The sequence below is a fragment of the Patagioenas fasciata genome, chromosome 1 (genome assembly GCF_037038585.1).
Source record: "Patagioenas fasciata isolate bPatFas1 chromosome 1, bPatFas1.hap1, whole genome shotgun sequence".
Classification (NCBI taxonomy): domain Eukaryota; kingdom Metazoa; phylum Chordata; class Aves; order Columbiformes; family Columbidae; genus Patagioenas; species Patagioenas fasciata.
The window spans coordinates 125,597,183-125,620,220 of NC_092520.1; the positions used below are offsets into that span (position 1 = coordinate 125,597,183).

Genomic DNA, 23,038 nt, shown 5'->3' on the forward strand with positions numbered 1-23,038 from the left:
CAAAAAATATACTCTACTATGAACTTATTTTTTTATGTCAGACATTCCCAGTGGGTGAGGACTCAAAGTCTGAAAACACTTAAGTGGTCCTATAGAGAAAGTAATATATTGGATCATAAACGATTCTTAGTATCGTTCTCTTAACAGACTATTCTTTCAGTTCCATCCTTAATGACTTAATGTTTTCATCATTTTGTTGTTATGTATTTGTCAGTTATACCATTTTGGCAAGCACCAGTTCACTGTCTAACAGTATTTTTTGCAAACTGCTATAAAACTAGGTGTTCAAGTAATTTTTTATTCTTTCCATGCTCTTTGCATGATTCTTCCACTTACACAAGTGCTGCACAGCAAACACTTCTCTTTATACAACACAGATTGTGTCTTTATTAGCAATAACTGAAGCATAACATTGATCTGAACCACCACTGAACTACACTCAGCTATAATATAATACGGTAAAGAAGCTAATTCAGACACAAGCATTCACATCAAATGTTCTAGCTATTTCTGCTATAAAATGCTAGCCTATACCTATCCTGAAAGTATTAATATTAAGAGCAGTCTGGAGTATTTTGTAGATATGAGGAAATCGCAAAGAAAAAAAAAATCAGGACTATGAAATGTTGAAATACTAGAGAGTATCAAATTGGCATATAACCTTTCATCCAAGCAAAAGCTTTATGACTATTCTGTAACTCTTATTCAGTCAGTGAAGCAAGCCAATTTTAATTTTTCTTTCATAAAAAGAAACAAAGCCAAAGACATAATTCAATCATTCAAAAATTAGTGTCAGGCACCAGTAAATATCGAACAGTGATGACCCTTGATGTCCTCAGGCTAATACCACTTCTGGGAAATATATCCTGCCAGTTTATGGTTAAGTGTAACATGAAGGAAAAATATATACTTCCTAAAAGGAATACAGCAAAGATATTTGATATGACTAGTTTTCATGCGTAATGAACATTTACAGATATCAGAACAGCCTAGAAAATGCTTTTACAGAAATTGCAATGGTGCCTGAAGTCACAGTTTTCAGTGCTTGCTGCTGATTGAGTTCCACTCAGTCCAGAGAGAGTGACGATTTAAGATGTAACAAGAACTACAATTCAAAATGTAAAGAAATAACTACTATCCTGAATATGTTCAATGACAATACCTTTTAACACATTTCAGAATCTCTAAGCAAATGTTTATTTTGCCAGCAAATGGAATGAGGAAAGAGAAATGGAAAGAAAACAAAACAAAACAAAAAACAAACCAACAAGCTATTGCCACTTTCCCATTCAAAATTAAAAAAACCCTTGTTTATTACTTGCACATTACTCAAATGTTCCAACTGTATTCTTTTAGAGTATATGCTTTGACACAGACGCTTTTCCCAACATGCTCCAGCACTGAACCATTTTTGTACTGACTCTATTTTGAACATGTACTTTTTTAAAGCACCAAGAGATGAAGTAATTCAGATGTGGAAGCTAAAATGCTCACCACATGGCATATTTTTTGGAACATCAAAACAACAACATATTTGAATTATAATACAAAGTTATTGCTATTTCAAAGACAGGAGGATTACCACCAGAGCCTCTTTTCAGTAGAGAGATCTGTAGAAATGATCAATGGGAAGCTGCTTGTAAGCCTGTTCCATTCTGCAGTATGAATTCAGGCTCCAATTCTAAGTAAGCCATTATGCAAAAACATATTCTTCATTTGCTAACTCTTTGCTACAATATTCAAACTTGTATCTACTACCACTTCAAGCAAAATGACAGCTGAAAACCGCCTTCCATTTTTTAAAATGCTTCTCCGGTCATCCATATTTTGCAACATATCTCTATCTGGTCTTCCTACTCAACCCTACTGTATTTAAACCACTATTCCTATTAGCACTTTCCCTATTCTGTCACCCCTAAAAGTAGCAGGTTTTATTCACCTCTAAATTCAGTTAAAAAAACTCAGATAATCCTGTTCTAGATGCTGAGTGCAGTGATTTCACTGTACGTAAAATCTCATAACCAAGCACCTTCATGGGTTACATAAGTATAAAAACGTTGTGAAATTGAAATTCACACTCAAGCCTATCCATTCACAAACCCACTGCTACTGCTCAGCCATGACCTACTCCCTCTGCCCAGGAGCTTCCCCTCTCCGTGAACTTGCCCATGTTACCCAAAGACATGTATTACAATAACTGAAGTGTTTTAAAAGCAGTGCAAACTAGAAAAGATGCTTACTAGGTGTGCAGACATATAATTCTATTAAGTTTACTCCTGCAAGAGTCCTGTAGACAATTTCATGATTACACCTGGCCATAATACTAAAATCTGCATACAGTAATAAAGAACACCAGATAAAGCTTTGTTTGTTTGTTTCTGTGGGTTTGGCATTTGAGGGATGGGGGTGGTGCGATGGTGAATTTTTTTTCTTTTTAAAGAATGAGCAGCCAATTTGACAACCTGTTTAGGTATAGACAAAGAACCTATCAAATATTATAGAGTAAATTAGAAAGTATCCACTGTCTGTCACCCAAACAATCACCACTACCCCTTTCAAAACTGAATATATGGAGAGTCTTCAGTCTGAAGTAACACTGGGAAAGAGGAAATGCTCTTAAGAAGAGTTGGATTAAGAAATAAGAGCTTCAGCTTCATGCTAGCAGAATAAACTTTTACTTAGAAATTCAAACAGGCTGAGAAAAAGAGAGTAAAATATTTTTTCTAGTCAGCATGCATTCTTTAACATGCAGGGTAGAAAATCCACCATAGCTCCAGAAATGTGCATTATCATTATGCAACCCACAAAGTTGCAATGATATAGCTTGAAACAATTATTTTTAATATGTGGCATACTCTCCTGGTCACTGTAAACTCCAGAATATACCACATACTTGAATAAGTAAATAAATATGAAACCTTGGTAATGGTACATGTGTTCTTTGGTGGCTATCCCTCTGTACCAGAGATAGTGGCAGCTAAATTGGGTTACACTGAGTTAGAGTAGACAATCAAATTTTTGTGTGTGTATTGTGAAAAACTTCAGATTGCAGCAAGCTGACACCAATACTAATAAAAAACATAGGTGACTAAAAGCCTCTGTTACTAAATACTCCGACATTTACTTATTCTAGAAATAGTACCTGACTGTGTATTGTCATGCTTCTATGCTCTATTTCCTCTAAATAAGCATCAAAATAGTTGCAAGGTTTGAAAGGGCAAGAATTATATATTTAATGAATTTCAATCTTTACCTTTCCTGCCTTTCAGATACCTCATCATTTCTCACCTGTCCCAAAGATTGTGGCTGCAGCAGCCACAGTACATGGAATAGCACACTTTTCCCTGGGAAATCCCCATCTCTGCTTTACTGCAGAACATGCAATTTAGGGCCTGAAGATGCTACCAGTCATCTTTTCCAATGACAAAGACCTTTATTTTTTACAACAGAATTAGTACAAGACAAAAGGTGAATTTATGCAAAAGACAGAGGATTTTAAAACAATCCATGTCAGCCTTTCCATCACAACTGTGAGGCCTAGAAACACACTTTTAAAAAGTAAAAATAAACTGTTATGCAAATATTTAACTAAAGGATGTGGTATCTTTTCCTGCATAGAGATGGAAAAGGACAAGTCACAGCATGAGTACTCTTTTACTATCCAAATAAGTTTTTGACATTGACAGTGGAATATACTTTCTTTCCACAACAACAATGTAACTCTATAGTAAATATAAGTAGTTGCTTCAAGATCTATAAACTTAAAAATCAGTACCACAGAATCACAGAATGGTTGGGGTTGGAAGGGACCTCTGGAAATCATCTAGTCCAACCCAGCTGCTAAAGCAGGTTCACCCAGAGTAGATCACACAGGAATGTGTCCAAGTGGGTTTTGAACGTCTCCAGAGGAGGAGACTTCATGACCTCTCTGTAGCACAATTTATTAACCAATAACAGAATATCATGCAGGGTGAGCCCTGTCTATCCAGATACTTCTGACACGCAAAAAAAATAACATTGCTGACTCTGAAATGACAAGGATGTAGATTCCTACTGAAGAAGACATTCTCTACTTCCTCTGATTATAACAGGCATAGGTTCTGCTATTCATTGCACTGATGCTGCCACAGCCAAATCACAGTTGAAGATGGCACAATGTTACTTATACTCCATTAAGAGAACAATAAGTTTCAAAAAAATCCAAGCAATATTTTTTTATTTCTACTTCAAAAGACGTTACTAGTTACCGCCTTCGAGATTCCTTCTTCAGATAAATGTGTACAGTTGACTGTTTTAATCTTTCTTTAAACCACAGCTGCAGTCACTTGGTAACTATAAAATACCTCGTCTCATTAGGATGTGCAAGAAAAAACAAAACAGATTGAGATCAATTACCCAAAATATCCTAAAATAAAATTGTTTCTTATTGAAAGCATTTTCCATGAACAATGACAAGATGGATTTCTTCTCACCAGACTGATGGAGCGCAGGTTGAGCTGAGGCCCCTAAAGAAGGCCTTTGTTCATTATCAGGAGAGGACAATAATGAAGTTGAAGGGGGGCTTTCTGTTGAAGATGATGTTGAAGGAGCTTGGGCTGACATTGTAGAAGAGGAAGATGATGGAAGTTGTTCAGAACCATCTACTTCCATTGCAGTTTCTGATTCCGTACTAGGTGGCACGTTATTAGTAGCAGGAGCATCTGTCCGATTAGTCCCACCTTTGATTAAAAATAAAGCAAGAAAAACAAGAGCCCAAAGGTAAACTTACTGTATCTCTAACAATCCCTTTCCATTACCATTCATATAGCAAACAAGCGTGCTCAGTTCTTCAGAGTGCACTAAAAATTTCTTAGTTTACACCTCAGAAAGGCTGATATTCAAGGTCTATACATTGAGTATAACCACATTTTCTGTAATACTTATTATTCCTGAAAAGAAGAAAATCACCTCTGGACCGTGATCTTCCTCGTCCTCGATTGCTTTGTGCAACTTCACTAGCTTCTTCAAACCATCTTGACAGCATGTCTGACATCCTTTGCATTAGAGAGACATTAGGACTTTGCTCCCCTGTAAAATAAGTAATGCGAAAGTTTTATCTACAAGTTTACAAAAGTGCTCATTTTTTACCCCCATTTCTTCTTCCATAAAAAGCCCTGCATTGTAAGCTATGTAATAAGTAATCCCCAAACCATCTCCTTTTTTCAGCATAACAGTCCAGCAGGAATTTCCACCTGAACACAGCACTACATAAAAACGAACAGTCCTTCCTCCTCTTCTGTTTTACAATTACCTGGAGTTTTTGTACACATGGCATTGTGAAATTTAGGTCACTTGGTTTTAAAGGTTGGTTAAACAAGTTAAGAAAGCCTAGATTTTTTATGTTTTTCCAGCTAATTATAAAATAACCAATTTTATCATTAAACAATGAAAGAGCAAAAAGACTAGCATAAAATTAGCACAATGTTTTAAACATGTCTAAAAGGTTTCTTCATGACTTAGATTTTCCTCATAAGCACAATTTAATACAAAAGCAAAGTTCTTTTAGGGATCTTCATTTCCACATTTTGGACCAAGTGTCAGGATTGCAAAGTCTCTCAAGTAGCAAAATCTTCAACTTACTTTCAACATAACTCAAAACATGTTCTTATTTTATTTCTGGTTTTATTACATATGAAACAAAATTTGTTTCAAGAGATAAAATAGGAAAAATACCATTTATAAAGGGTTGAAATAGAATATTTGAATCTTTAAAGGTTTTTTGTATTCTATGAAATGCTTTGGGCTTGTTTTGTTCTGTTTGGTTTTGTTTGGTTGGTTTTTATGCATCAGCATCTTCACAGAAGATCTTTCCACTCATATTGAAGTAAGAGCTTCTGCTGACCCCTTAGCCACTTCGGAAGTATCTGGTGTTTAAGTAACTTTTGGAAAAGTTTTGTAACTGAAGACCTTAAGAAACAGAATCCTTGTGAAGCACAATTACTTCACAAAACAGGCAAGCGAAAAATATTTTAATACTCTGCATACAAAAGCTAAGGCACATGGAGGTGATTCAAAACAGCCAGCACAGCTTCACCAAGGGCAAGTCCTGCCTGACCAACCTAGTGGCTTTCTGCAGTGGACTAACTACATCAGTAGATAAAGGGCTACAGATGTCATCATCTGGACTTCCGTAAAGCCTTTGACATGGTCCCCCACAACACCCTTCTCTCTGAACTGGAGAGGTATGGATTTGATGGGTAGATTGTTCAGTGGATGAGGAACTGGCTGGATGGTCACACCCAGAGAGCAGTGGTCAATGGCCCAATGTCTGGATGGACACTGTTGACAAGTGGTGTCCCTCAGGGGTCTGTACTGCAACCAGTACCGTTTAATACCTTCATCAATAACAGACACTGGGATCGAGTGCACCCTCAGCAAGTTCATAGATGACACCAAGCTGAGTGGTGCAGTTGACACACCTGAGGGACAGGATGACATCCAGAGGGACCTGGACAAGCTTGAGAAGTGGGCCCATGCAAACCTCATGAGGTTCAACACGGTCAAGCACAAGGTCCTGCACCTGGGTCAGGGTAACCCCCAGTGTCAATACAGGATGGGAGATGAAAGATTGGACATGAGCCAGCAATGTGTGCTTGCAGCCCAGAAGGCCAATTGTATCTTGGGCTGCATCAAAAGTAGCGTGACCAGCAGGATGAGGGAGGTGATTCTGCCCCTCTGCTCTGCTCAGACCCCACCTGGAGTCCTGTGTCCACCTCTGGAGTCCTCAGTACAGGAAAGACATGGACCTATTAGAGAAGGTCCAGGAGGCCACCAAGATGGGGCCTGGAACACCTCTGCTACGAGGAAAGGCTGAGAGAGTTGGGGTTGTTCAGCCTGGAGAATAGTAGGCTCTGGGGAGACCTTACTGAGTTCCTTTTAGTACTTAAAAGGAGCCTGTAAGAAAGATGTGGACAGACTTTTTAGCAGGGCCTGTTGCGGTAGGACAAGGGGTAACGGTTTTAAACTAAAAGAGAGGAGATTCAGGCTAGGCATGAGGAAGAAATTTTTTACAATGAGAGTGGTCAAACAACGGCCCAGGTTGCCCAGAGAGGTGGTAGATGCTCCAACCCTGCAGACATTCCAGGCCAGGCTGGATGGGGCTCTGAGCAACCTGATCTAGTTGAAGATGTCCCTGCTCATTGCAGGGGGGTTGGACTAGAGGACCTTTGAAGGTCCTTTCCAACCCATACTATTCTATGATTCTAATACTGAAAGATTCTAGTGCATATTTGGGTAGAACACGTACAGTGAGAATATGCCTCTCAAACATCAGTGCTGCTATCTGCACAGATGTTATAAAAGCAGAAAGGCTAATCAAATATCCAGAGCAACTTTATTATCTTTCAGGACTGCATATAATCCTCATAGCTAGGATATAGCTTAAATATATCATCACTACATCTTGCTTTTAGATTATTTACTTGAGTTTAAACGACATTGTTGGGAACGGAGAAGGGAAGGGGAACATACCAACCCACCCCTGCAAAAAACAATGTCCCTCAATCTGATCCCAATTCCCTTGTCTTCCCTCATTTCCACACTGCAGGTCTCTGACCCTCCCCGGGATCCCTCATTACTTTTCTGTACCCCCAGCAGAGGAGCTCTGACTTCAAAAGCTTAAAACACAAAAAATGGAATGCAACAGCTGAAGAAAACAGAGAAAAGGTGGTTAATGATGGGAAGACAGAAGAATGAACAGTGAACAGAAAAATAAGTCACAGGTCACCACATTTCTAACTAAGATAAATAACAATATACTGAAGCTTTATTTTGAGAAAATAAAAATCTAGCCAGTGTCTATACTGGAGGAGTTAATTTCTCAGGCTTTGTTTTCCTCCCAGCAGATATACTTGATATTACGGGGAAATGACAGCTAGGACACTAAAGATACTTAGCTGGAGAAGAATTTAAATAAGAAGTAACTTCATGCAAAAGCAAAGCCACAACTAACTTTAATGGGAAAGACGTGCAACAAAAATGATACAAAAGTTTCTTTAATATGAGGAGGTATACAAATAAGGTATGTGGAATGAAAGCACCAAGTAATCAGAACATAATACTGTTAATAATCAAATCCTGTAATACTAGAATAAGAAGGGACTTGATGAAACTAAGAGAGCAGTTTAGAAGAAAGGAAAAGAGTATTCTTTCACATAACGGGCACTGAACCTCTTGAATTTTTTGCCACAGGAAATATTATCAACAGTTTCGAAAAAGGATTAAAGAAATGCAAAGGCAATAGAACCATACGCAGATTCTAAATGAACAGATGGGAATATACGCTCTAGAGTTTCTAATGCAGTAATTCTGAATACTGTGGGAGCAACAAAGGTAACAGACTAAGGCAGGAAGACAGGCTCATGTTCTCTCCTGGAACAGCATCTACTATTGCCTGTACTGGATACAGAACCCTGCTCTACACGGACCATTAATCTGATAGAGCTAGACACTATTATTCTAGTTTGGGGAATCAGGAAGAGAAGAACAACAACACAGATCATCTGGAAAGGGAAACGGTAGGCAGAAAAGGGAGACAGATTTAAGGGAACTACAACAAACACTTGCACCTCCACGACCTGTCAGATTTAAACAGAAACACATCATTAGATGAAGACTAAGATGAGTGACAAAGCATACTCTGCCCTGCTTTGGTAACCCATCTCCTGACACTAAAGCATAGCTTTGGAAATGCTCTATCTACTGAAACATCACGTAACTGAGTAATAGATCACAAAAGTTAAAATATAAGCATAAAAATATAATAACTACCGGTGTTTTATTAAAAAAAGTGAAAGAGACAATATTAGAATCCTATTGCTTTGAATTCTAGTCCCCTAATGTAACTATTACAGAACATTTCATTTGTAACTTTGATTGCATATGAGGCTTGACTACGAAAAAGGTATTTGTGTTACTACCGTGACCAATGACAATAAAGTAAGCTCCCTCCCCGTTTTACATCAGTCTAACTGAAGCAACTTAATTTTTCTGGTAAGAATACTTTCAATTTAAACATTTTTAGAAATCACTGCAGTTCTGTCTTAAATTCTAAGAAAATCATCTTAAGATCTGGATGATTCTTAAAACATGGACAGTTTAATATGAAGCACTTACACATTTCAGGAATATTTAAGAAAATTCAGAAAACAAAACAAAACCAACCAACCAACCAAGAAACCCCCAAAGCGAACAAAAAAATCCCCACAAACCCAAACCAAAACACCAAACAAAAAGAAATCCAACCAAAACAAAACATACAGCAAAGACAACAGCATCGCCCCCCCTCCACCCCGCCAAACTGCAAACACTTAACCATCTCTTTCTCGTTCACTCTCAGGCCTTGCTCTTGGTCCAGTGTCTGACCAATCTCCTCTTAGTCGCAAGCGTTTAACAGGAGGTTGCCGTAACTAGTGGGGGGAAAAAAAAAATAAAAGGCATTACTAAGCTATTTATGTTGGTGGACAGTAAAGAATTCCAAGTCTAAATATAAACGCAATATCTCAATTTTCTTAAGTTGCATAAATTTATATCTGTCACAAAAAAAGGAATGTCAGTCATGTTCAGGTCAACAATGAATAAGCAACACACTTATCAACAGAATGCAAGAGTTTCAGCTACACTGAAGTTCAACAGTCGAAATCAATGATTCTCAGAACTAATGCAGCTTTTATTTTATGCAATACTAACCTTATTATGTTAATTGAGGCTTTTGATACTGAACAATAATTAAGTTTTTCAGAATTCAGCCTGAATTCTGCAAAAATATTAACCTCTTAATGTTAAAAACTATACAGCAGCTTCAGTTCAATGAAGTGTTACTTTCAACAACTTGAAAAGAAACAGCTAGTGCTTTGAACATTCAGAAAGGCATTTCAGACTGGATATTTCTGGCTTAGAAAAAAAAAAAGTGTTAACTTTCAGGAGCCAGCAGATTCAGGAAGATTTACATTACTTCTACTCTATACAACTTAGAGCCAGGCTGAAATAAAAATAGCATGTAAGTAAAATCATGCGGCAAGAAAAGATTACAGGAAATATTCTGCGCCTACAAAAGAAAAGAACACAGAAGATCTGTTATTAACAGGTGGTCACAATCTTCTCTCTCTGTATTGAGCAGTCAATTCTCCTCCAAATCATTTCATATCAGATTAACATTACACAGAAAAATAAAAAAATAAAAAAAAGGGAGAAGTGCAGAATCATTCATTCATCACACAGTATTTCTGGGTTCTTCTTTGTTTTCCCCTGCCTCAATGAGATAACAGTATAGTCAACTGAACATTATTCCTCAGTCCTACAAATCTACACTCCTTCCCAATCAACAATATCTGTACTAGTAATGGCAGCCTGTGGCCCAGTAAATACAGCATGGTCATTGCTAGTAACAGCTCGCAGGATTAATACGAAGCTAACAACAAAAGCCTCATGCTTGTCAGGACTTCACTTGCTTGGAACCTTCTTTCAGCTCATCTAGACGCAACAACAATTGTCTAGTGACCAGGTAACTATAACCTAATTTGCTTCAGTTTTGCTTGGATCTGCACAGATGTGTGGTGTACAACCTTTTGTTAACAGTTCTGATAAATGCAAGAAAGAACTACCTATGACCATACGATAGTGATGCAGCACAAAGTAGTCCAGTCTGGCCAAGACCAGATACCCTGCAGGTGTGAACACTGGAGGATTGCAAATACACCTTCTCAGTAACTCACCCATGGCTGTTAACTGTACTGTAAAGGCTGGACCCAAACAACAACTGGTTTAAGGGTAAAAACAAGAACAAAAACCAAGTATATAAAAGCAAAAACATGCAATATTGGAAGAATAATAACGAAAACGCATAATGTAAAACATGTAGAAAAAATGGCCTTCGAGCAGACACTAATAAAAAGGAAGAAAACATCAACATCATGCTGCTCTCAGCAAAGAGGAAGAAGAAATCGCCATCATTGCCATCAGATTCCTCCTCCCAGTGAAGACAGTAAGATGCTGACAACTGATTGTAAACTCTTTTGAGGCCCTTATCTCAGACTAAAGGCAAGGACCTCAGGATACAGAGGAGCTTGTGAAAGGGTAAGCATAATGCCAGAAAAAAAAAAGGAGCGGATGCTTGGGGGACTGCAGGGGAAGGGGGAGAGATGTATATAACTTCACAGTAGTTAAAGAAATTTGTTTTTTATTGATCAGAAAATTTACACTGGAAGGGTCAGCATCATTGTAGTTGAGCTGATAAAAAAATGTTTGCATTTTAGTTTTACTGCTGAAACTTTTAATACTGCTCAGTAGGAGTGGCTCAACTCCTTGATCTAAACATCTGGTACTTCCTCACCTCTGTTATTAAATGACAAATTTTGACAAAGCATATTTATACTGATTTCAAGAAATATACTTTTGGTGGCATAGAAAATAACAGAGAATACACCTCAAGAGTGACCTGCCACCTTTGCTGGTCTTATAAACTGAGGTTCACCTAGATGCCTTCTTATCTTTAAGAGTGGGAAACTAGACCAGAAAGGAAACCAGAGTAACAAAATATTGTAAATGTTGTAAACATATAAATAAATTGCAAATAAGTAAATTTTCTAACACCATCTATTTGTCACATCTCAATTTCTGAACAGTAAAATTAATTTAAGATTCATTTAAAGGGAAATACAATGATATAAGCACAAGAAAAAAAAATAAAACATCTTAATCACTTGCCTCTTCCCGTCTCTCTTCAGCAGAAGGAACTTTAAGTTCTCGTGCTGTGTCGTCCTTGGGATCAAACAAGTATATGTAATCTGAGGAGTAACTAACAAGGATCTCTTGACCATCTTCACTATAACAAAGAGACGTTACTCTGCAAGATTTGTTATTGAGATGAGGAGGAACAAAACGTGCCACCATTCCAACAGTGCCCCTACCAGCATAATTCCCTATATTTGAAAAACAAAACAAAACAAAACAAACAAAAGTGGGGGGGAGGGGGTAAGGGAGAAAGAAGTGACACATTTACTATTGCAAATTTTCAAAATCTTCAATATACTCCTTATTTAACATCCAACAAAAGATTATAAAAACCTAAGTATCTTACAGCTTCTGCCTTAAATTGGATCTGAATAGTGATGCATCAGATCTTACTAGTATTTTATATTTTTGTTTACAAACACTATGTACATTTAAAAAAAAAATGACAAAACCAGAAAAACACGCACACACAAATATATTCATATATCACATGCCCACGATGACGATGTGCAGATACTATCTGTCAAATGCAGTTCAAATGGAAATTTTGGAACCTAAGAACATTTACACAATAATAATGCAAATCTGTATCTACGCATAAATTAGAAAGTAATTAATTATATGAAACATTAAAAATTTAGAGTATACATCTCCTGTTTTCTATCCAAAATGTTTTTTAAAATACCAATTTTTCTTCTTTGAGGCCAGAAATACTGTTACTTTGAAACTGTAGAACTATATAATACATTGGATATATGCTTCTCTGAAAACTCACCTCAATTCCACCCACTAAAACAATTTTAAATTCTAGAATTACAAATTTGTGAGCAGATAAAAGCTACCTATAAGAAGATCTAACGCTGTGAAAAACAGACTGTTCCAAAACCTCATAATTTGCCACATGACTGTGTCCTGCATGGTGTATCTGTTGTGGCTCAGCATGTGCAACAGCCTATCCTTGACCGCAGACAACTTCAGAGTTTATTGTCTTATACTACATAAGGACTGAAACAGATTTTTTTTTAAGTGAAAAATCAATAGTTTGGTCACTAATCATAGAGTACCTCACCCCTTAAACAAAGACCACAACCCCAAAACCCCACAAAATGAACAACAGAACACCATACCAATATATCTAGAAAATTCACAGTCTTCGAAATTTTGTCTTTTCTTTCCTTTACTCTACAGGTCTACATTACTGAACCCATTTTATTCCTGTATTATTATTATATGAGAGCAGGTACATAGTACCTTTCAATCAGCCCCCACAATCTGTTCCTTAGGCAGTTCTCACAGAATTTTGTGATGAAAGGGAGAGAACTTATAAGAACGTTAGCCTGATGAGGGGTACTTTTATGTTTACTGAGTGATCTTTATTTTTTCTTTCCTCCTCCACCACAATCATCAACAGGAAAATGCTGCAAGAATGACAGATTCTGTGACACTGGTTACTTGCACGAATGTGTAGGCACAGCTATGTGTAATATTTCGCATGTGTCCAAGCATATAGTGATCATGCATTATAAGAGCTATGTTAGAACTACATAACACACTTCTCCTTGTCACCTGGAATTTTTTAATAAAATCCTTAGGTAAGTATCTGAAGCATGCTAGCTTTCACCTGAAGAATTTGTAGCTTTTTAGTGAAATTATGTCAGATGCAGCACCAAGTATCACAAAGATAAGAAGACTGCATGACATTATGGAGATCATAAGGTCCCTTCATATAAGAAATAACACCTTCCAGCATGGTAGAGTACAAGAAGAACTAAATGAAAATCCAAGTGGACCACTGGAGGCTTCAGTCACTAGGCTTTTTGGAATCTTGGAATCACATTTCAAGACATAACAGACATTACAAAACGTTTTTTTCTGCATTCACTATACAATGTATTCTAAGACTGATGAAGAGATTAAGTTTACTTACTTGAAGACTTCTGTATTAGCAAATACTAGAGTGAAATGACTTTACTATTAAAAAGCATAGTTTTCAGAGAAGCAAGCTATACTTCAGTATTACACTTCAGTCATTCACTATCTACTTTGAAAAAAGAAAAAACAAAAAACAAACTGAAATTGGAACCGCAAATGGTTAGAAAAGTTTATTATAAGGTACGGTTCTTACCCGTTGCTCTTGTACCAAGCATTCGTCGATCATATATTCTTACTGAGCTATCAGAACAACCCACAGCAAGATAGTAAGGGATTGGTGGACAGATTGCAACAGAAGTGGCAGCACGCCGACAATTTATTAAAATATCCTGGAACAAATAAAAAAAACAGCATTCAAATAATACCTTTGAACACTTGAAGTATAATTCTGTTTTTTACTTCAGGACACAGGCCCATTAGTCAAGGAGGTTTTGAGAAAAGTATGTCTGGCCCTGTGAAGTTAGACTGTAAATATGTCAAAGAGAAAAGCCACTGCAGAGAAGGAAACCTATCAGAGAAAGAAATATAGCATGAGATTAACTAAAAAACCAAACAAATCCAAACAAAAACAAACAAACAAACAAAAACCCACAACCAAACAAAAACCAAAACAAAATAACAAAACAGAACCAAACCAAATCACAGGGACAAAATAGATAAGCTTAACAACTACAGATTTTTAAACTAGCTTGTACCTTAGATTTTCCTACGGAAACACAGATAACTCTTGAGTCATCTATGGGCAGATAATTGGATAGAGAAAAAGAAAGAAAGCAACTCCTAGAACTCGTATGTATGCACAAAACAGAATAAAATTAATCGAGAGTAGTAATACATACTTTGGTGTCAGTTCTTCTCCAATTCAATATTAACACTGTTTCTGACATCCAAACACAGTGGACACCACCAATACTTCACTTTCTAGGGAATAATACCAGTGACTAATTTGATCTAGTGTAATTCATCACTAAGTATTTCTTATGGAGGAACAAAGGATGCTCAAGAACACAAGGATGCAGATAATTTTGAAGACTCACTTTTTGCCTCCAACTCTGCATTCTGTAGTGAGTACTGTAAACCAGACCAAGAGATTCATTTTCAGCATGGAATCTTTTCTACAATATTTGAAGCCTCACACCAAAGTTCATAAACTAAAGAGTGTCAAAGGAGATATTAAAATAATTTTTTTTTAAAAAAGGAAAGAAAGAAGACTCCCCAAACTTTTTTTGTTTCTTGGGAAACATGTTGTCATCTCCACCAACGACCCTGAAATCTATTATTTCTAAAAGCCTTACCAGAATTCATATCCTATGTTTGTATGATGTACAGCTCTACATTTAGGTCATCTTTATTAAAAGATTGCACTCTTACATCTTTACAATCTTCCTTTGTGCAACTTGTTTTGATTCGAGTATCAAACCACCTTACAGTGCCATCTTCACCACAAGAGAGGAAAGTATAGGGATCATTTGGTACTGTCATAATCTGCTCCGGAAGAAAAAAAAAAAAAAAAGGTATTAATACTTCCAGAAATACCATTAATTTGAAAATAAAAGCATCAACATTTTGAGGAGCAGTAAAGACTGAAATGATTATGACTCAAATCAAGTTTTCTATTGAAATAAAGAGAAAAACCGAAAAATTGCTGATGTTTCTTAATTTTCAAGAAAAGGTTTGAACTACTGAAGTTAAAACAAACTGTGGAATGTGACATAATATTAAATATTTATAGGTCAAAACTTGGTTATTTTTACCATCTTTTAATAAGCAATACATTTACAGTGGTTTTCAGGTAGGTAATCAATTTGCTGTAATAATTCACAGAAGCTCAGTTTATTTTCTATCATGTAATAGAAGACAATAACAAACAAAACCCTCAGAAGTACGAATGACATGAAAATACTAGTTGGATTTTATTCCCATTGGGCCATTCCTTTACATTCAAAATAGTCCCCTGAAGCAACTATGCATTAAAGGCTCTTACTAACCTACCCTCTCACCACATTTTTTTTTTTTTTTTAACTTTTTAAGACTGCATTGTATTGCACCATTTTCTGGACCTCAGCCCTACTCAAACTAGGACCCAGATGACTCTCACATGTCCATACAGGCTTCACTCAAGAAGGCTCCCTTAAAATAAAAAGGCAAGCAACCATAATGTTAAAGCTGAATTCCACGGGTCAATGAACACGCATGAAATGTCATGTCTATTCCTTAAATAACAGAATGTTGTAGAAACTAATCCGTTAAATACAAAACAAATAGTGTTGTAGAAACTAGCAGTATTTTTCTTTTTCCACACTACTGCTACTATCAATAGCTTCGAAGAAATTTATAAATCTACAAAAAGAAAAAAAACCCCAACAATAATACTGTAATACGCCAATTCAACACAGAGCAAATGAGTGATTCTGTAACACTTTTAACGTAATGTCTCCCAGTCCCTTAAAAAAAGTAACCTACGGATATCTGTAAATCTCTCTGCCTAAAGTAGGATTACGTAAAGGTAATCTCTGCAGGATTCAGCATTTCTTCTTGCAATGCTCAGTATGTCAATGGAGACAATGTGCACTGGGCCACATCTTAGTGCTGACAAACAAGAAGTTTAACAGACAGAACAAAGCCAAGATTTTAATAACAATAAAACAGTGAACTTCTGAGCTAAGATGTTTGTTCTTCAATATGTTAGTGCAACATATTGAAAAGTGTTTTTGACTACACATTCACTCAAACTGATTTTATTAGTGCAGTTATTAAAGCAGTAATTGTTCTTCCATTAAATCCTTCCAGCATTTTTACTGTATTTCAATGCAGAGCTTGCATTGAAAACATTTATTGTGTTCCAAGAATGCTGATGAAGGTGGTATAACATGGCAAGCTCCTATTTCTAGTAGCTGTATTTTATTTTTCTTCACACTGATGTAACAGTGCAGTACATAACTCCACTTGCACATGCCAATTTTTACGCATGGTGTTACAAAACATACTATAAGTATTTTATAATCACTAAAATGGAGAAATTCACAAGTGCAGACTCCAATAATTAAGGGACATTGTTACTATATTTATGTTCAACAAGTATACATTATATATATAAAATCCTTTTTTACTAACTAAAAAAATCCTTTTCTATTTATCTTTAAGAATATATATATATGACCACTAACTGTATCAAAAATATGAAGGTAAAAGTTGTTCATAAAAGTACATTCTCTTTCTGAAATGCAATTAACATGGAGGGCAATAAAGAAAAGTATTTGGCTAAGTAAAAACAAACTTGTAATGGCCTTGTATAAACAACAAGTTCTCCAGAAACATGCTTCAAGAACTTCTGTCTCCCTCTTTCCTTATGGTACTCTCTCCCAGAATTAAAAACAATTGTCCAATCATCTCGCAGTTCGTAACAGTCTACACAAATGTCCACATTCCTGTTTCAACAGATGTTTTTGTAACATCTTGAACTGTCACAAATTCCAAATTTAAAGCAGAGTATAAAATCAAACCACATTCAAATTTAGAATTAGTATCTCAGGGGCAGATGATGTTAGCTTTTGGTATTTAGAGAATCCAGTGAGTCAAAGTTCTATATTTAATATGATGATGTGGTTATATACAGCCGGGCAGTAACATCACAGTATTTTGAAATTATTTTCCCGCTTCAGAATCCTCTCGGGGACAAAGTTATATCAGAAGGTGAAGCTGTATCTCAGCCATTTGTTTAAAAATCCATACTGATTACTTTATTATGCTTTCATATGTCAATGAAAGCATAATAAAAGTAAATAAAAGCTTAAAAAAGGGTCTGCTATGCCACACAGTAATACAAACATTCAATGTTCAAGTATCAGGTTTAAGACACAGTAACAGAATTTATAGCCTTTATAAAAAGTACCTTCAAAAATGTTTTATAAAACTATCTTTTCAAAGACTTTTTGAAGAGATCTTAAATTTAGTTAAGTTAAACCTCAGTGCAAAACAGGCTAAGAAAAATAACTTCAAAACCACAATTGTTAAAATACTCAAGGTCACACAATGGCTTTGAGATCCCTTCCATTAACTGTGTTTAAAAGCAGCATAAGCCACAAAAACACTACCGCACTACTGTCATTCAAAACAACAATGCCCTCTTGTTAACATTATTTGCTGAACAAAAATCATCCCTGACATTACCAAATATGACTGTGCAATATAGCAGTCAAGTGTCCATACTCTCTTCAACTAATGATTTCGAAGCAATTTACTATATTCTGTACAACTAGTTACTGTTCAGTTATAGTCATTCCATACGGACAACATTAAAACTTCCATCTTGATTTGACAGACTGTTCGGTTCTCCATACTTCCTCTAAACTATTTTTCAAACTCTTACTGTCTGTTTTGACAAGTTTAATTTGTTGCACCTATCAAACTTATATTTATCATCTGGTTTAGTAGCTTGCAATGTGCATATCATTGTTACTGATGACAAACAACACCTTGCCAAGAGACAACTAGCATCTCATATTGCAGGTTAAAAGCGTTATGTTTCATGTAGCCTCTCTTACTACTCCTGACCCAAAAGCACAACTGGCAACTGCTTTAGTTGTATTTTCCTAGTTTGATCACTGTTTGCAGCACCACCTGGTGTCAGTCACTTCATGTAATCAAACAAACTTGGTCAACCCAAGCTCAGGCAGATCAAAACTTCAGACCACCACAACGACTTTTCAGGATGACTTAAACTGCCACCAACTCTTTCATTTGCAGTACTCTGAGCAGCCCAGCCCATGACCCCAAACTTCATACACCCAAACTCACTGCTCTAATGATACTTTTACCACTACCTTCATGTCTCCACAACACAGTATCCATTCTCCTATTGTCAAGCTCAAAAATGTTTTATCTAATACTCACAGCTAGCTACTCAGGAAACAGAGGTACCAGCTCAGCCAGTAACTGGCTGCACCTCTAGCCTGCAGCCAGCAAGGGGAGGCACAGATTTCTCCAGGAACTCACAACATAACAGCCTGACTGAGCCCCTCCTCAACAAGGACATTTCAGCTTTAAGAAATAGCATCTTGGTCTCCAGATGTTCTTATGAAAAGGCAGGTTTTATTTGAGATACAGAGAACATCCAATCAACTTGTAGAATCCACAGACTACTATATATAGTAAACTCCAGTGAGAACTGAGGAGGCAGTTTAAGCTTCTGATTGGGGGCCAAAGGGACTGATACTATTCAAAGGAAACAATCTCAATCAAAACAACTTGGAAAAATAAAAGCAGATTATGCAAGCCTGGGATCCAGAATTACATTTTGCAAAACTGAAAATACAGTCTTGCATTAAACCCAGGCAAAACCAAACCAAACCCAAAACCACCAAGCCCAGAAAGAGAGTGTATGCCATAAGGTTCATTCAACTGACCTACAAAGTTACCCTGCACACAAGTGTTTTTGACAAAAACTTTAATGGAACATGTAATTACAGCTGTAAGGATACTTGTACTACACGATCAAAAATGAATTCTGGCAGTACTTCAGACACCTTCTTTCCTCATACAATCTTTTCACACCCTCCAATTATTTTAATAGAGATTTTTAAATATTTTCTTCACTTCACATACAAAGAAAGATTTAAAAGCTTGCTAGGAAAACTGAGCTAAATAACTTTTAAAAAGCAATGAATTTTTTTTTCTCTCTCTGTGTACTGTGGTAGTGCTAAAAACAAGCAATAAAACCCTGGAACATTTATAAGCTAAGAAGGAAAAAGCCATTTTTTTTCTATTTTAAGAAAGGTAAGTTTTACGGGCAGCAGATTTTGCTGTCATTAAAATAAATAAATAGATCAATAAGTCTTATCTTCCTAACTTAAGTAACACTTCGCTTCTTCACTTGCCTATTTATGAGAACAAAACTTCCAAGAGAGGATTGAAAACACTGGCTCTAAATTTACACATAAAGAGTTAAACAGAATACAAAACAGAGAATTTTACTAAAACTGTAAATACATTTTTCAGATTAAGTTATTAACACATGTTGAAATAAGCATTTCTTAGAAGGATTTAAATTGTGAAAAAGGCATTAAAAAAAGTTGGGGAGGTAGAATAAAAGTAAAAATGCAAAACATAGCCACTGCCCCCACACCCTAACCTACTTCAGAAATAAATTCATAGTACAATTTAAATCAGTTTTGCTCTGCAGAGGATTCTTTCAGTGAAAGTCTATTCAGTTGTTATATTTCCAAAGAAAGTGATCTTAATTAAATTACCTTTTCTAAAGTCTTCCATTTAATTTAGACAACATATTTATCTTTTAAAGCCTACTTTAAGAAAAAAAAAAAAAAAGCTAGAAGGAATGTTCTTTAATTGTCACTGAAATAAAGCTTTCATCGGTCTGATTAAAATCCTGGGCACAATAAAATAAGTATTCCATCTATCTTAAAATTATCATATATTTTTGTGAGGTACCTCATAAGTAGTTCCATAGTGGCATGTATACTGGCATTGTCTGTTGGTCTCCGCATCTTGTTCGACATTTGTGTAAAAAATTACTCCATCTCCGGAACAAGATACAATCTGTTTGTCATTGGTGCACGGTAAGAATTTTGCACTAAAAATATTGGCCCTGTGTCCTGAGCGAATGGTTGTTAAAACCTAAGGAAGAAAGAAAAACGAAGGCTGTATAAGGATAATATTTTCAAAGCAAATAAAGAATACGAAGATAACACAGACTCTGGTACTATAAAACATCATTTATTTACAGGCTGCCAGTAACCTACAGTTTAATACCACAGAACAGAGAAGCTGTCTTTACATAACATTCCTTCTAATAACTAAGTGGTTCCACAAGAGATATTCACTTATGCACTTGCACAAAGTAGTCTGCAAAACGAAAGGACTAGAGTGCATCTGCCACCTTTTGCTTTTAAAATGTTAGTTACATATCACATCAGTTTTCTCAAAGTAAAACATTAGTCCAGGGTGACAGTGCAGCCAGCCAGCAAGTCAATGGGGACAGATTTCAAAGATCTAGAATAACATGAAGAAGAATAAGGCATTTTAAACCCAAGTCAACCCTACAGACTTCAAAAATTGAAGCCACTCTTAAAATAAACTCACTTTTAAAAGGAGAACTGAAGTTTATAAGAAAGGATGTTTTGAAACCAGTCAAAAATAAACATTTGAGAACATGATTACAGGGCAATAAACTTAAGACTTGACTTAGTCTCAATGAATGTCATTCATCTACAGTACAGAAGAGGACTCATAATTTACTTCACCATTACAGATGTTTTTAAACACTTTGTGATGACTCTCCATATTTCCTAACCTCCTACTTATTAGTCTATCAAAGCTGAAAAAACACTCCATATGCTTTCCCAAGCACTAGTGAACATTCTGTTCTTACCTTATTTCTCCCATCTGCAGCTTTTAAACCAAACTGCATTTTCACCACTACTAATAGGAAAAAGATACTTACCAAGTTGTTTACAGTATAAAAATTACTTCTAAATTTCCATTCAATTAACTTAATCAAAGAAAATATTATGCAAATGAAGTTGCTCTGTCAGTGATAGCTCATGTCTAATATTTTACAAGTGCTATTTCACACCTTTTAAACAATTCAGACAAAAAAATGACAGTGTATCTGCATACTCTGAAAGCTACACAAAGCTCAGTATTTAAAAAAAAAAAAAATCAGAATCAGGATATATAATCCATTCATTTGATTTAAATAAATCTGCCTCTTCATTTAGATTTGTTCATATTTCTACATTTTACTGAAAACCTTCAAAACCTAGACATTCAAAAGAAATTAGGAGCTCAGTATCAAAGGAACAACTCAGAACAAGAAGTCCATAAGGTACCCTAGTTCAGATGACTGTTAAAGACATCATCTACCAATCCCACCTCTGATTTTACTCTATTACTACTGTGAAATATATTTTTGTCCTGACAAGAAATCCCTTTTGATCTCCGTAATTAAACCAAACGAACCTGAACAACTAGGGGCTCCTCTACCATCTTGTCAGTTCTCTATCCACCACTTCCTCTCTATTGCTGAATACAAGCAGGCTGCCTTTTTTCCTTTGTTCTGTTGTATAGGGTCCTTCTCTCACCAAATGAGATGTGCTTCTTACTTTTCCCCCTTTTTCTCACAAACTCCAACCTAGTACCCTTGCTCTTCATGTAGTCAATAGCTAACTTTGTCTGCTTCAGTCTTCCCCGTCTGCAGATCTCAGTTTAGACATGGATATCTACATTTGATGACTGCTCCCAAACTTGTAAAAACTCAGATTTTCCTTTCCCTCTCTTCTTTTGTCCTCCACTGTAAAGTGAAACAGCGTTCAGAAATATATGCAGCTCCACATTTCCAGTAAAGGGTTTTCTCACAGGCAGACCTAACTTCATCTTGCCTACCCCTCAATTTCCTGACTATGTTGCACAGTGTTGCAATAAAAAGTATTAAAGCATTACAGCATTTACTACATGCATAATATTTTCCATGCCTTTCTTGAGTTGCACTGTACATCCTCTTCTACTCAGGTTATTAAGTTGCCTTAGAGAGGGAAGAGGCATAAAAAGTCGCTGGTGCCTAGGCAGCAAAAAAAGGTGAGAAAATGCAACATGCATAACCAACCCCCAAGAGCCTCACCTTAGCTACACAGTGAAACAATACCATCACCTTACTCCATTGGAGCTTTTTACTACCAGCAAGTAATAGGCTACACATACTTAACAACTGAGGAAAAGGGTGAGAGGGAAACAAAGAATTTCAGATGTTCTTTAAAGTACTTGACTAGCTGTAGTTTATCTAGATGTCATCATAACTTTTGAAATTGCTTAAGTAATACGTTACACAGAAAATCAGTTGAAGAGGCAACAGATTCAATAATTCATATTTATCTCTTAAAAGTCCCGATTCCATCTTTGGGATGGGATTCCTTATTCATGTAGCAATCCCAGAAGTTCGCATACAAGTTCCATCCTTAACAATAAATACTTTCCTCCAAGAAAGTAGATTTTCTGTCAGCTACTCTGCTGTCTGCTTTAAACCTGACATTTTGCATGTCCACATCGAAATGGAAACTCTACGATAAAAAGGAAAAATTCACCATAATGGACAAATCAGCATTTTAAAAGTCACAATAAAAACCAAAATCAGTTTATAAAAGTAGGTTTATTTGAATTCTGGCTTGCTTTTTAAAAAGAAGCCTGCTGAAACAAATGTAAGTCAAATATCAGTGGGTTACTAAGCCTTTCATGTTCTAGTTAATTCGGGGTTCCCACTCAAGATACTCAGCACAGAATAATTTACAATCCAGCCTTCTATTTCCTTTGAACAGGTCAAACCCCC

General features: G+C 36.1%; 1 protein-coding gene across 8 annotated transcripts in view; it reads right to left on the reverse strand.

The window, feature by feature from the left end:
* DCAF6 (DDB1 and CUL4 associated factor 6) overlaps positions 1 to 23,038 on the reverse strand; it is a 92,406-nt gene that overhangs the window by 45,266 nt on the left and 24,102 nt on the right. For all 8 annotated transcript variants that reach the window (XM_065852862.2, XM_071813976.1, XM_065852853.2 and 5 more), the window contains 7 exons: positions 20,149 to 20,334; positions 15,073 to 15,186; positions 13,895 to 14,030; positions 11,743 to 11,957; positions 9,353 to 9,446; positions 4,948 to 5,067; positions 4,473 to 4,718 (listed from right to left, as the gene is read on the reverse strand). In XM_065852862.2, the coding sequence (XP_065708934.2) occupies positions 4,473 to 4,718; positions 4,948 to 5,067; positions 9,353 to 9,446; positions 11,743 to 11,957; positions 13,895 to 14,030; positions 15,073 to 15,186; positions 20,149 to 20,334 (1,111 nt within the window). The remainder of the gene's footprint in view (positions 1 to 4,472; positions 4,719 to 4,947; positions 5,068 to 9,352; positions 9,447 to 11,742; positions 11,958 to 13,894; positions 14,031 to 15,072; positions 15,187 to 20,148; positions 20,335 to 23,038) is intronic.